General features: G+C 43.0%; 1 protein-coding gene across 1 annotated transcript in view; it reads left to right on the top strand.

The window, feature by feature from the left end:
* IQGAP1 (IQ motif containing GTPase activating protein 1) overlaps positions 1 to 13,187 on the top strand; it is a 58,930-nt gene that overhangs the window by 25,909 nt on the left and 19,834 nt on the right. The window contains exons 10-17 of the mRNA XM_010083705.1: positions 463 to 547; positions 1,688 to 1,851; positions 2,221 to 2,381; positions 2,900 to 3,024; positions 6,102 to 6,265; positions 10,008 to 10,098; positions 12,415 to 12,582; positions 12,941 to 13,083. Coding sequence (XP_010082007.1) covers positions 463 to 547; positions 1,688 to 1,851; positions 2,221 to 2,381; positions 2,900 to 3,024; positions 6,102 to 6,265; positions 10,008 to 10,098; positions 12,415 to 12,582; positions 12,941 to 13,083 — 1,101 coding nt within the window. The remainder of the gene's footprint in view (positions 1 to 462; positions 548 to 1,687; positions 1,852 to 2,220; positions 2,382 to 2,899; positions 3,025 to 6,101; positions 6,266 to 10,007; positions 10,099 to 12,414; positions 12,583 to 12,940; positions 13,084 to 13,187) is intronic.

Raw genomic sequence — 13,187 nt, forward strand, 5'->3', positions numbered from 1 at the left:
GTTGCTGTTCGGAAGATCTGTCACTTGTCTCGAGCTGTGCTTCTTCACGAGCTGCCTCTTCACAAGCTGTGTTTCTCGGGAACTACGGTCAAGATAAAATAAGGAAAGTGGGGGCTTTTTAAAAAGTTCTGCCAAGCTTTGGTGTGGCTGAAAGTTGTCCCCTTTGTCTTAAATGTTTTATAATTTTGGAGGCTGGGTCTTGGCTTGAATTGCTTTGTTCGCGGGACTGCACTGCTGATACTGTGGAAGGGATCAGGGTGTACGCATGTGGGCTGTCAGCATACGAACCGAGAATCTGGTGAGCAATCCCCGTCTTCCTCACGCACGGGGCATTCTGTGTTTGCAGAAGCTATGTGGAATTAGAGCATTTTAAGGAAAAGCTGGGGTTTTTTTCTTTTTATTGAGCTGTTTGAAGTCAATAAACTGACATTGTTTCATCCTCCCGGTTTCTTTTTTTCTCAGGCTGGCCTTACAGGTCGTCTGCAGAAGGAAGAGCTGCAGCTGGGAGTGGATGCTGCTAACCGGGCAGCACAACAGTATCAGCTAAGTAAGGATCATCGGAAATTATTGCAGCAAAGTGGCTGTGGATGCGGTCAAAAGGATGAGACCCACAGTGTTTGGGTCTATGCGGGGACATGCGAGGTCTCTCTCAAACCGTGATGAATGTTTTTAAGTACTTCATGGCTGCTAAGAATATTGAAGAAAGATGGTTGCCCTGATTATTTGTAGTGTCTTTTATCCCGCTCTTGCAATACTGCTGGAGATAACAGCGTATAATTTGAAATATTGAGAAACACAGAACTTTTGCGTTCACCATAAATAACCTCTTTTTCTGGAATGCTTATATGAGTTTTTGTGCTGTAGATCTATGTAGAAAATCTGGATTGCTTCATGAGGTGTGAAAGCCAGGTTACCTGCAGACCGTTGACATAAATCTTACTTGGCTGTAGCTACAGAACCTTTTAACTGTTTCTGAGTATCAGGTAGCAAATAAAATGCAGATCACAATGGCTGATTTTTTTTTTTTTTTTGATTGATGATTCTGAAACCATGCAGAGCTGTTTTCTGGAGAGGAATGTTCAGCTCTGGCTGTGCAGGAGCAATTAGTTCAATTTGTAATAGGCAGAGACTACTAGAGATCTGGGGAGAGAGGGTTCAGAATACAAGAGGAAAATAGTGAATGCCTAATAACTAGGAGGCTGCCTTCGAAGTACCTTACTTGTTTGGTGTGGAGTTTGACATTTGTTTACCTTCTTGCGCTATTTTAAAGTTAGCCAGCCTGTACCCGCTATAGAGTGCCTGCCTTGAGCAGGATAGATGCAGGATAGATGCAGACACAAAGAAAAAGCTGTTACTGTTTATCCATCCAAAAATTTGCAGTTGTAAGGCTTCTTACTATCAGAAGACTGAAATGGAGGAACAATCCTTTGATAACCAGGCAAAAAAGGTGAACTGGTTTTAAACATGAGCTTTATTTTAGAGGAGCCATTATGTATTTCAGTTGTCTGCAGTGATGGGAGACTAACTGAGGAAGTATGGATCAGAAAGCTTCACTTGTTTCCTAGAGCTAAGGGAATTATTCTTTTTCTTGATAGCTGTCTTATTAAGTAGAATAAAAGTGCTCTTCTTACTGGGGGCTCAGCTGTTTGCCTTCCTTATCCTTTATGCTACCTCTTTGAACTTCTAGGGCTGGCAGCAGTAGCCAGAATTAATTCTGCGATTCGAATGGGTGATGCTGAGAAGACTGTGGCAGAAATGTTGAATCCAGAGGCCCAGTTACCAGAGGTTTATGCATTTGCTGCAGATCTTTACCAAAGAGAGCTGGCCACCTTGCAGCAACAGAGTCCTGAAGTAAGTGCCACATTTTCTCTTGTTTCTGGAAGTTGGTATGGATCACTGGGTCTACCTTGTCTGTTTTGTTAAATGTGTTCTCTGGAACAAACCTGTCCTCAGTCTTCATATTGCTGCTTTGGTGTTCGGTCTGTTCTGATGTGAAGTTTAATCCCTAAATCTTGAGCTGCTTGGCCCTCTTAAGATTCTGCTTTAATCTCTTACTTGGTGTTCTAGCTTTGTTTATGATACTCGTCTTTCTACTTCTGTGTCATAAGATTGTCCTTTGTTTTATTTCTGTTCTGACACCTGCTCTGCTCTGTGTTCTGTGTGCAGCAATAGTTTGTAAAGAACTAAGTGGAATTGATTTGTTGTCCTCTTTGTATGCAGGGTAACCTCACCCATCCGGAATTATCTGTGGCTGTGGAGATGCTGTCTTCTGTGGCCCTGATCAATAGGGCTTTGGATTCAGGGGATGTGAACACAGTGTGGAAACAGCTGAGCAGTCCTGTCACAGGGCTTACAAACATTGAGGATGAGAACTCTCAGAGGTGGATTTTTCAGGGAGTTGCATCTGTCCTTGATGTTGCTTATATTCTGTGACCTTCTGAATTGTTTTTTCCCCTCTTGCACTTCATGTTCTTCTTATGTTATTAATTACGGTATTGATTTAGTCTCTGTTGGCTCTTGCACCTTGTTTTTGCAATGACTGTTTCTTACAGCTCCGATTTCTGTGCTGTCTCAACACTTTCTCACAGATTTCACATTAAAGCCACGTTGTGCTACCATTAGGTTGTCACTAATCCTGTGCCAGCTACACCCACCATGTTCTTTACCCTGGACTCTCATTCAGTGTTTTGGTGCTTTTGTTAATTATTTCACATTTGGGCTGGCCATCCTGCATGCAAGCTTTCTTCTTTCTCTCTTTCCCCTTTTTCATATTTATTCCAGTTTCAGCCCTCGTGTTACCTCTTCCACTTTGTGCCCAATTCTCGTGCTGTGTTGTGCATTCCCTGGCCAGCTTGCTGTGATGTGATGTTCGTTAGTTTTGGTTTTTGTTTTTTGACAGATATATTGATGATTTGATGAAGCTGAAGGCTCAAACACGTGCAGAAGGAAATGAGTTTATCACCTGGAATGATATCCAGTCGTGTGTTGATCGTGTGAACATAATTGTGCATGAAGAACATGAAAGTAAGTTTTTCTGCTCGATTCATGCTAGGCTGATCCTGGCTCATAAGGAGTGCTAAAATTAGGTGCATGTTAATACAAAAAGTTATTGATTGACTTGTTCTTGTGTCATATATGAGATATCCAGGAAGATCTTTGTTGTGAGCAGGACTTGGTGGTCTGCAGTATACACGGCTTGATAGGAGGACTCTTGATGGAGAGATCAGGCGGTCCGGGGTGTTTGCGTTAGTGGCATCAATATCTCCAAACAGTTTATTAATCCTGCCAATGCAAATTTCAACTCTTTTTGGATAACAAAATGCGTCATGTGCCATCAATGTTTAGGATTAGTCTAGAATCTTTCCTAATTTTGCTTCAGTCCCTCAAATCTAATAAAACCTGGTATTACCAAAATCTCTGAGTTAACTGTAGCCCAGTCTTGGACTTCTCCATCCTCCTTCTTGACTTGCTGTGTTCTCTAGAAGATGCTTTTCTTGAAGTCTTGTTCTCTCTTTGCCTGCAATCTTTGCCCTGTTCGGGTTTTCCTCTTTCTCTCTTACTCCTTCTTTTGAATGTACATTGGCCTTTTTACCTTTCCAGTATTTAGTGGAAGTTCCATGGACTCAGTCCAGGATCCCCCTCTACACTTTGTCCGTGGGTTATCTGACCTGCAAATGCAAGACAAGTTACCCAACTTTGTGTTGATGGCTCTTAGACGTAACGGTCTGTCAGATGCATTTCTGCAGTGGATGAGGAGCTTGAATGAACAACAGAGAGATGAGTTTGTAGAATTATTTCCAGGCGTTATTCTCGGTCCTTTAACTCCTGGCTGTACTAACACTACTTCCAAATTACAGCTGCTCTGAAGATCAGTAGTGCAAATATTGCATCAAAGAAGCAGGCTTTTGCAGTTACTTTGATTCAGCGATAAATCCACTGAGATGCCCCAAAAAGTTTATTCTGAAATGCTGTCTGTTCAACAGTTAAGTATTCAAAATATTTTTGCTTAAAACGTTTGATACAGATATTTCTTTTTTTGAAGAGTATGTAATTATCTCATCAGTTTTATGTCATTCAAATTCTAAGTTACAGATATTGGGACCCAAATCTCAAACTAGAGTTGAAATGGAAAGTGCTGATCTTTTAAGAGATCTTGTTCTTGCTTGTTTACAGTTAATTTTGTCAGGAAATTAGAAGCTTTTATTTTCTCTTTTAACACTGAGTATGGCCACTAGTTGTTAAAACCAGTACCTGTAAAAGCTGAAACTATTGATAACTGACTTTCTGGCCAGTAGAATATGCCTGCGTAGCTGTTGCCTTTTAATACAAAATATTGGTACAGTGCAAAAAAAAAAAAAAAAAAAATCCCTGATCGGAAAATATGCAAGAAAACCATAGAATTTGTAAGTGTATGCACCAAGTGCGAGTACCAAAACTTAAATACTCCTGAAGGAAAAAATTCCTGATGCAAGCTGAGAGATGTGAATGGGTGTTAACCTAACTTCTATCCTTCTTCTAGTTCTGCATTTTTTTTGTTTCTGTAGCGTTTATGTTAACAGGTGTCTGTTAGCAGTGACAAAAGACTAGGATTGAGTGAAATTATGAAAATTTCAGCAAAACAGAAGATTGGAGTAATTCTCCTTTCTCTAAGACAGTATTAGTTGACTAATCTCCGCTCTCCAGAGGGGAGATAGAGGACTCCTTGAAAACAGCACCATTTAGCAAACTTATTCTTAGGTAGATCCTTGTGAGGTTCTGTATCAGGTGGTTTAGGTTTCAATTGATTTTTTTTTTCAATGTTATTAACAGACCATAATTTTTGGTTATGACCAGTACTGAAAATCTCCTGTATATGCATGATATTTACTTTCAAGCCATCTTTGTGATGTTTGGCTCAAAGCCTTCCATCGTGAGAGGGGAGAGATTTGTCGCGAGCGTGGAGGTGATGACAAAGTTTTTATTGCATGCTGGCACGAGCAGGTGTCTTCTTCCGCTTCTTGTTGTGTAGTTGGTGAGTTGTGTTTCAGTTTGAAAAGACTTCAGAGAGGGTTACGTCTTAAATTAAGAGCCTGCTCTCTTGATTAAGTTGTTTCCTGGATCTCCAAATAGCTGCTGGGTTTCCTGCTTGGGCCACGTGAGCAGATGTGTTGGAACCGCAGAAGCACAGACCCCACCGGTGCCTGCACACACCAGGATGCTCGTTTCATGGTGTCTTTTCGATGCAGAGGTCACAGCAGAAGTCTAAAAGTTCACATAGTCCCAACACCCTGTTTCTTATAACACTCCTTATCTTGTAAAATGGTGCAGAAAATCCTGTGATGAGATAAGCCGTTCTCATGGGGAAATTCTTAATTCTTTGGTCTTCTTCAGTATATGCCCTTATGCAAGGACACTTTTTATCTCCTGTATATGAAAAAGTTAATTTAGTCTGAGGAGGTCCTCCAGGCATGCCAGAATATATTTTTTCATTTCTGCTATCCTTGTAAGTAGTTTCAAATTAAAAAATGCTTTCTAGTGAGGAGCTGTAGCATATTGCTGTTCCGTGGAGTAGTGTTGTTGTGCCCGTATTAGCAAACTAATCATTAGCTGGATGGTAGATTTTACTGTACTTGAAGATCATCCACATGTCTGATAATATGGCTAGTATGATATCTTTTTAATAAAGTAATTTTCTAAAATTTGAAGTTACAGTATTTTTAAATGGTATTCCATGCAACTCTTTAGCTTCATCAGAAGATTTCTTTCTAGAGAAACTAGAACCGTTGGAAACTGTAAGCTATGAACTCTGGCCCTTTGGTAATTTTCTTCTAGTGGCTCTGAGCTGGATGTCCGAGGACTCAATTCTGTCTCTGCATGTGGTCTCCCTGGCTGAATTTTTTTTTTTTTTAATTTCAGTGCCCAGGTATTATGACTGCTTGGAGGTGGAGAAATAGTCTTGATTTCTTTACTAGCAAATAATGTTTTCTGTAAAAAATATTGCAGTTCTCGGTGATACCTGGGTTGGGAAGGACTAAGTGCACTTTTCTTCTGGAGCAATGTTTATGGTTATAGTTGACCAAAAGTGGAACTTTGTATTTCTCCCCCTATGCCTTCCTCCCTAGGGATTTTGGCAATTGGTCTTATCAATGAAGCTCTGGATGAAGGGGACACCAGAAAGACTCTTCAAGCCTTACAGATTCCTGCAGCAAAATTGGAGGGTGTAGCCCCAAAGGTAGCACAGCATTACCAGGACACACTCCTTCGAGCCAAGCGAGAGAAGGCACAGGTGAGTGCAATTAAATGCTCCTCTCAAAAAACTTTGACATCTGTGTAATGGGCTTGTTACTGGTCCTGAAAGCCAGGAATCAGAACTGGAAGCGGAGACCTGGGCATTCTGCATACCATCTACTGATCTTCCCCAGTCAGTTTGGATCATTCTATACTAGAGAAAGGGATTTGCAGCCAAAGCGTACGAGTCTTTGTGAACGAACTACAGAGATGGGGTAAGGCCATTAACTGCATGAGACGGCTTGCTACAGCTAATCCTGGGTCCAGAATGAGATATGTATCTTGTTTGTGGAGAAACAACATGCCTCATCTGTTTTCACAAGGAGGCTGTGTTCATTCTAGGAGTTCTGACCTTCTGAATGCAAGTTTCCTGCAAGCTTAAGTAATTTTTTGTGTTCTTTGTTAAGTGTAGTCATAGGCATAGTAATAATAGGGCAAAAAGAAAGTTTCTGAAAGTGGAAACATCTGTTAAGTGACAAATGAGAAAAAAGAAATGAAGCAAAATACGTATTACTAGCAAAATATCTGTTGTTGTTCATCTGGTGACACTTTAATGATTTTTTGAGCCGAAGTTGTCTCTCTTACTAGACAAGGACTTCTACCTCCTTGTACGTAGTTGCCGCTTTCACTAACTGACTAAATGTGAAGGTGGAGATGGGGAGAGGAAGAGCAAGTCTCATCTTACAGGTTTAGGGAAGAGGATGAGAGTGTGCGTGTGTGTGCGCAACTGATTTTTGAGTAGTGTGGATGGTATACTGATTTTTTCTTTCCCCCCCCCTTATCTGTTTACAAAGAAGTAGCAGGTGTCTCTGCTTTCAGTAGCTTGAGAGAGGTTTGGGTTTTTTTTTCCCCTGCTGTGGAGCTCTTTGCTTTACTACCAGTGCAGATTTTTTCATAGAGACTATGATCTAGATTGTGTTGAACAATGAATTTTTTTTTCTGCTGAAGGTAAGCCTGCGTGATGGCAATAGCTGAAAACTGTCTGCGTTTCTGATGAAAATCATTAAGCAGCTTCCCCAAGGGCCCTGAAAGGGTTAACGTTCCTCAGGAACCCATTTTGTGCTGAAGCATTTCCTCTCGCTGAGTCAGAATGAAATAATGAACTCTTTTTAGTATGTGCTCAAGCTTGTGCCAGGCCTGCTGGTGACTTCTCGGTTGGTATGAAATTACCTTATTTAGGCAAATGTTCAGTGTGGGGCTCCTCCCTGCAGCGGGGCAGAGACTTCAGAAACTGAAAGGTCATTTTATGAAGTGACATTGTGGGGAAAACAGTCACTGTCTGAAGCCCACCGATGCTTAATGACTAGTGATTTCTGTACCTTGGGGCTGAGAGGGATTTGTGGTTCGCACGAGTCTCGTTCAGTCGCTGGTGGGAGTGGGGAGCGCTGTGGGATGGGCAGGGAGGGGGAAATCCAGCAGGCCCTGTCCTACGTGAGGCTGTGTGTGCCTGCCAGAAGGCCCGCAGCAGCAAACCGATGGAAAAGCCGGGGATGGGTTTGGCAGTCGTTGGGTTGGCTTATGCTGGTAGAGATCGCAGTAGAGGAAATTGTTCCTGTGATTGCTGTCCCCCGCTCCCTGGACATGGATTTTGCTGTTGCTGGTACTCTGGTGGGACTCTCGGGGCTTTCAGGTGAAATCTGACCATGGAAGACATGTCAGTCTCTTGAAGGAGACATCATTAGCCGTGTCAGCTCCAGACCCACCAAAACAGTGGGAGGATGTGGAGGGCACTGAGGAAATGTTCATTTTCGGTCTGGCCCTGAAGGTCGTGAGCGCTGTGAACAGTGGCTCTTTTGTGCAGTGCTACTCTTATTCCACACCAGAAGTGAATGTTTCGTGTGTTCTGTTTGTTCCCAAGTTGTCAGAGGGGTGGCAGTGGTGTGTCAGCGTTTCTTTCAGCAGCTCCTACAGGAAGCAACTGTGGGCGTGGAGAAGCTGTGCTTGGCGGCTGCTGGGACGTTGTTCTTTGTGCATGTTTTGGGACTTACTGAACACTTGTCCCTTTCCTCTTCTCTGATTTCTGCATATAACATTAGATTACTGGATTTCTTCAAATCCCAGCCAAAGTACAGGGTACTGTGTGATTGCTGCTCCTTGATGAGCAATCTGTTAAAACAAAGACTTAAAACATGGCTTTGGCTGCTGTGTGTGCACACCCAGCCGCGGTACGTACAGCGCTTTTTGGTGTGCTGGTTTGTATGGGCTTGTGAGCCTTTGTGGACAGGGGCAACTCCCAGCACAGATACAGGCTGGGCGGAGGATGGCTGGAGAGCAGCCCTGAGGAGAAGGACTTGGGGGTGCTGGTAGATGAGAAGCTCAGTGTGACCCGGCAACGTGCACTTGCAGCCCAGAGAGCCAGCCGTGTCCTGGGGCATCCCCAGCAGCGTGAGCAGCAGGGCGAGGGAGGGGATTGTCCCCCTCTGCTCCGCTCTGGTGAGACCCCCCCTGGGGTGCTGCCCCCAGCTCTGGGGTACAAGGCTGGAGCAGCTCCCGTGCGAGGACAGGCTGAGAGAGTGGGTGTGCAGCCTGGAGAAGAGAAGGCTCCGGGGAGACCTTCCAGCACCTTCCAGTGCTGAAAGGGGGCTACAGGAGAGATGGGGAGGGACTCTTCATCAGGGGGCGTAGCGATGGGACAAGGAGAAATGGCTTTAAGCGGAAAAAGGGTAGATTTACAGAATCACAGAATCACAGAATGTTAGAGATTGGAAGGGACCTCGAAAGATCATCTAGTCCAATCCCCCTGCCGGAGCAGGACACCTAGATCAGATCACACAAGAACGCATCCAGGCGGGCTTTGAATGTCTCCAGAGAAGGAGACTCCACACCCTCTCTGGGCAGCCTGTTCCAGTGCTCTGTCACCCTCACTGTAAAGAAGTTTTTCCTCATACTCAAGCGGAACCTCCTATGTTCCAGCTTGAACCCATTGCCCCTTGTCCTATCACTAGATGTCACAGAGAAGAGCCTGGCTCCATCCTCCTGACACTCACCCTTCACGTATTTATAAACATTAATTAGGTCACCCCTCAAATTTAGATAGGATATTACTGTGCAGGTGGTGAGGCAGTGTCCCAGGGTGCCCAGAGAAGCTGTGGATGCCCCATCCCTGGAGGGGTTCAAGGCCAGGCTGGATGAGGCTTTGGGCAACCTGGGCTAGTGAGAGGTGTCCCTGCCCATGGCAGGGGGTTGGAACTCGATGATCGGGGGGTTGGAACTGGATGGTCTTTAAGGTCCCTTCCAACCCAAACCCTTCTGTGATTCTATGAAGACCAGCCTGATGTGCTGTTAATTATCAGAGAGTTTTTAGCTTCTGCACACAGACGTGCATCAGCAGCTTTTTGTTCTAAGAACTCTTTGTAGCCGCATTCTGTCGAAGAACGAACTTGTGTTCCTGGAAAGTCATGTCCTCTTAGCAAGTACAGCTTTAGGACTAGTTGGTACCAAGTCCTTGGCCTCGTGTTCTCTTTGCTTATCAGAGTGGTTCCCATTGACAGAATTTCTTCTTCTTTCTGTTTCCTGGAAAGAGATTTTGACTGGGAAGAGGTATTGAGTCTGGTAATGCCGTGGGAGTCTCCGCTAGTCACAAGTGTCCTTGTGCTGGAGTCCGCTAGAAAGACTGAAGGGCTCCTTATTCCCTCTGATATGGGAAACTGCTATATTGGCTGTTGTTGAGTACAGGTTATTTTACTTTGCAAAAATAGTGATGCTTTTCTCCTCATGCTGTGTATATATTTTCTCTTCAGGACACACAGGATGAAACAGCTGTACTTTGGCTAGATGAAATTCAGGATGGGATTCATAGGGCTAACAAGGACACAGAGGAGTCGGAGAGATGTAAGTTTTGTCGGACAATATTGCAATTAATCCCCATTATCAACCAAATACTGGTTACCTAAGGAAAGGCTGAGAGCTAGAAATTTTGTGTAAATATGGCAGAGGAAATCAAATGCACTTATTTGCTTCTGGTGTAGTAATCTATCTTTGAAGAGTGAATGTCAGATTCTTCAAATATTAAATTTCTTATCTTTTGGGGGGATATGCCATTTTTCCAGTTTTGCATGTGACCATATTACCTCATTGGGCAAATCTCTATCAAATTGTTTGTCATTTGCGACTAATCGTGTGTGTCTGTGGGTTGTTTGTTAGGTATGAGAACGTTCACGTGCACAATTTAAATGGTGTTTTCCAGTGTGCATTACCTTTTGTGTGGCATACTGTTGCCTTATCATGTTTCTATTACGTATTTCTAGACTACTTTGCATCTTTTCAAAATACAGACAATAGTACACACCAGTGATATCCACCTTTGCCCCTTAGCAGTTTGCAGGTGGACTGCACCAATCGTTACATCCTGGTATTTATATGATGTCTTTTCTGTCTCCAGAAACAATGAAGTCATTACTACTCTTTGCTTAACTTGATCTTTTTTTTGGTGGGTTTTTTGATGATTTTTTTGTTTGTTTGTTTCTGACAGAAACTTCCTCTTTAGCAAAATGAGAGGGTTTTTAAAGTCTTGTGATACATTCTAATGGCCTGTTCTCTGTATATGCTGTTTGCTTGGTACTGCATGCTTCAGAGAGCTTTTTTTAAATTAATTTTAAAAATATTATATCATTCTAGTTGCATTTTCGCTAAATCTCTACTTTTCCATTATGTTCAACATTTGCACCTGTCTTCATTGTTTTGCTTGATTTATACAGTATTAGTATAAAGTGATTGTTTACTCTCTTCATAGTCACCTTATATTTTTCTTGATTCTGTTTCTTCATCTCTGGTGTGCTGATAAAATGTCTTACTTTCAACTTCCAAAACTCCTAGTTTGATGTTAGGCTGATACTTAAAAGTTATCCAGAGATGCACAGTCACTCCCTTCTGATTGAACAGGCGACTGTACTGGGAACTGAACAGCTGGAGTCTGGAGTCTTTCTGATGCCTTCTGAAACAGGTTGTCCAAAGGCACTGTGGAATCTCTGTCCTTCGGGATTTTTCCAAACTCAGTCAGACAAGGCCCTAGAGTTAGCCCAGCTTTGGGAACGGCATTGGACTAGATTGCCCTCCAACAGGAGTTCTTAGTGAATCTGTGTATCAGACGTGTAGAGTTTCTGGCACGGTTGGTTCCTCTTGTCCTTGCTCTGTTAGCACAGAAATGAGCTTGCTTTTATATTCGTGCCTTGTCTATTTGTATTATTTGTTTGTAGATGTTTTAGAAGAGAGAAAAATCAGCAGGTTCACAAAAAGTTTTCTAAGAAAAGACCCAATTCAGTTGTATTTAATGATGTTATTTGGTCAGTAAATTTGCCTGTCAACTGCTAAAAAAAAAAAAAAAAAAAAAAGGTGGGGGGAGTCAGACAGAGCTTTATGTGTTTGTCTTATTGTTTGTTCCCAGCAGTAACAGTGCAATTTTTTTTCCCCATTTTCCCACCCATCGAGCACTTTGTCAAGGCAGCAGCTTGAATGTCATGCCAAGGAACATTTGTTCAAAAGCAGGATTAAAGTATGTGCCTTGAAGCCTATATAAAGGTGTCTTGCATGAACAGACATTTTTTGAGCCTTCCCAGCACTGAAAATTGCTGTATTTCATGTTTGCTGTGTCAGTGCAATTCCTGTGCTCCTGTGAATGTGTCTGTGTTTGAGTTGCAGTTCTGGACTAGCCCTAGAATGACGTGTTATTTTTCTCTTCCTCTGCCCCCTGTCTCTCCCCGATCAGGTTTTTGACTTGTGAAAAAAAGTAATGGAGTATTTTGTAGACTAGGGATGGATGGCACTAGTTGTTGAAAAGGCCCCTTTTGAGTGGTGACTGGCTCTACTAAAAGAAACTGCCTTAGTTAAAATGGACGTCAGAGCAGAGCTAAAACATTGCGTGTTGTTGAGAAATATGAGTGGTAAGCCTGCTCCATACTGGGACTTGGGGTACACAAATTACGTGCTGTCCGGTGCAGTACCGTGTACGGTTGGACTCTCTGGACTGAGGAGGCCTTTATGCTGCAAGTTGTCTGATTATTTTTATTTATATTTTGTATTTATATACACTTAAATATTTGTGTAACTGTAAGTGTGTGTTCATGTTGCCTTGCTCTGTTCTGTCTTCCTGTGTTTGCTGTCCCTGAGCCCTTGTATGCCAAGATAACCTGCTTCCTTGTGTTATGAAAGTCTCCTTAGGAATTCTGGCCATTAATGAAGCCGTAGACCGTGGTGATGTTAGCCAGACCCTGAGTGCCTTGCGTTCACTGGATGTTGGGCTGTATGGAGTCACTCCAGAATGTGCCGAGACCTACCAGCGAGAGCTGTCAGAAGTCAAGAGAAGAAAAATGGCAGCAGGTGAACCTCAACTAGCTAACTGTTGGTGAAATAAATTCAAGATTATTGCATGTGGAATTGGAACCAGAGATAAAAAAGCCTCTGGGCAGCAATCTTGTGTTACAGGTGGCAATTGTGGATGCTTTGTCAACCAAGGTTTAAGGAAAAAAAACCTGAACAGTAGAATGTTCTCCACTTGTGGAACGTGTTGTGTTTAGGTAGTTCTCGTATGAGGTCGTTAAGGACTTGGAAACATTCCTTCTCTTGCTTGGAGTAAGGAGCATCTGTATGTGTGGGTTTCCTAGTTGTAACATTTGTCTGCAGGAAAGATAAGACACTTGTCTGGTTTTAAGACTTACACTGCTGCTTCTGCTCTTAGGGGGCAATGGCAGTGAATGGGCGAAACACTGGGTGAGAGGAGGCTATCATTATTATCATAACCTGCGGACCAAAGAGGGAGGATGGGATGAACCAGCGGAATTTGTGCAAAATGACACACAGCTGTCACGGGAGGAGATACAGGTAGGGTAGATAACACATGCTCTTTCTCTGGAAAGTTGACGTTCTTGTCATTCCTGTCCTTAATGCAGACCTAAGAGAGAACGCGTCAATGCCATAGTCACGTT

This window comes from Pterocles gutturalis, unplaced genomic scaffold, assembly GCF_000699245.1.
Source record: "Pterocles gutturalis isolate BGI_N339 unplaced genomic scaffold, ASM69924v1 scaffold5, whole genome shotgun sequence".
Taxonomy (NCBI): domain Eukaryota; kingdom Metazoa; phylum Chordata; class Aves; order Pterocliformes; family Pteroclidae; genus Pterocles; species Pterocles gutturalis.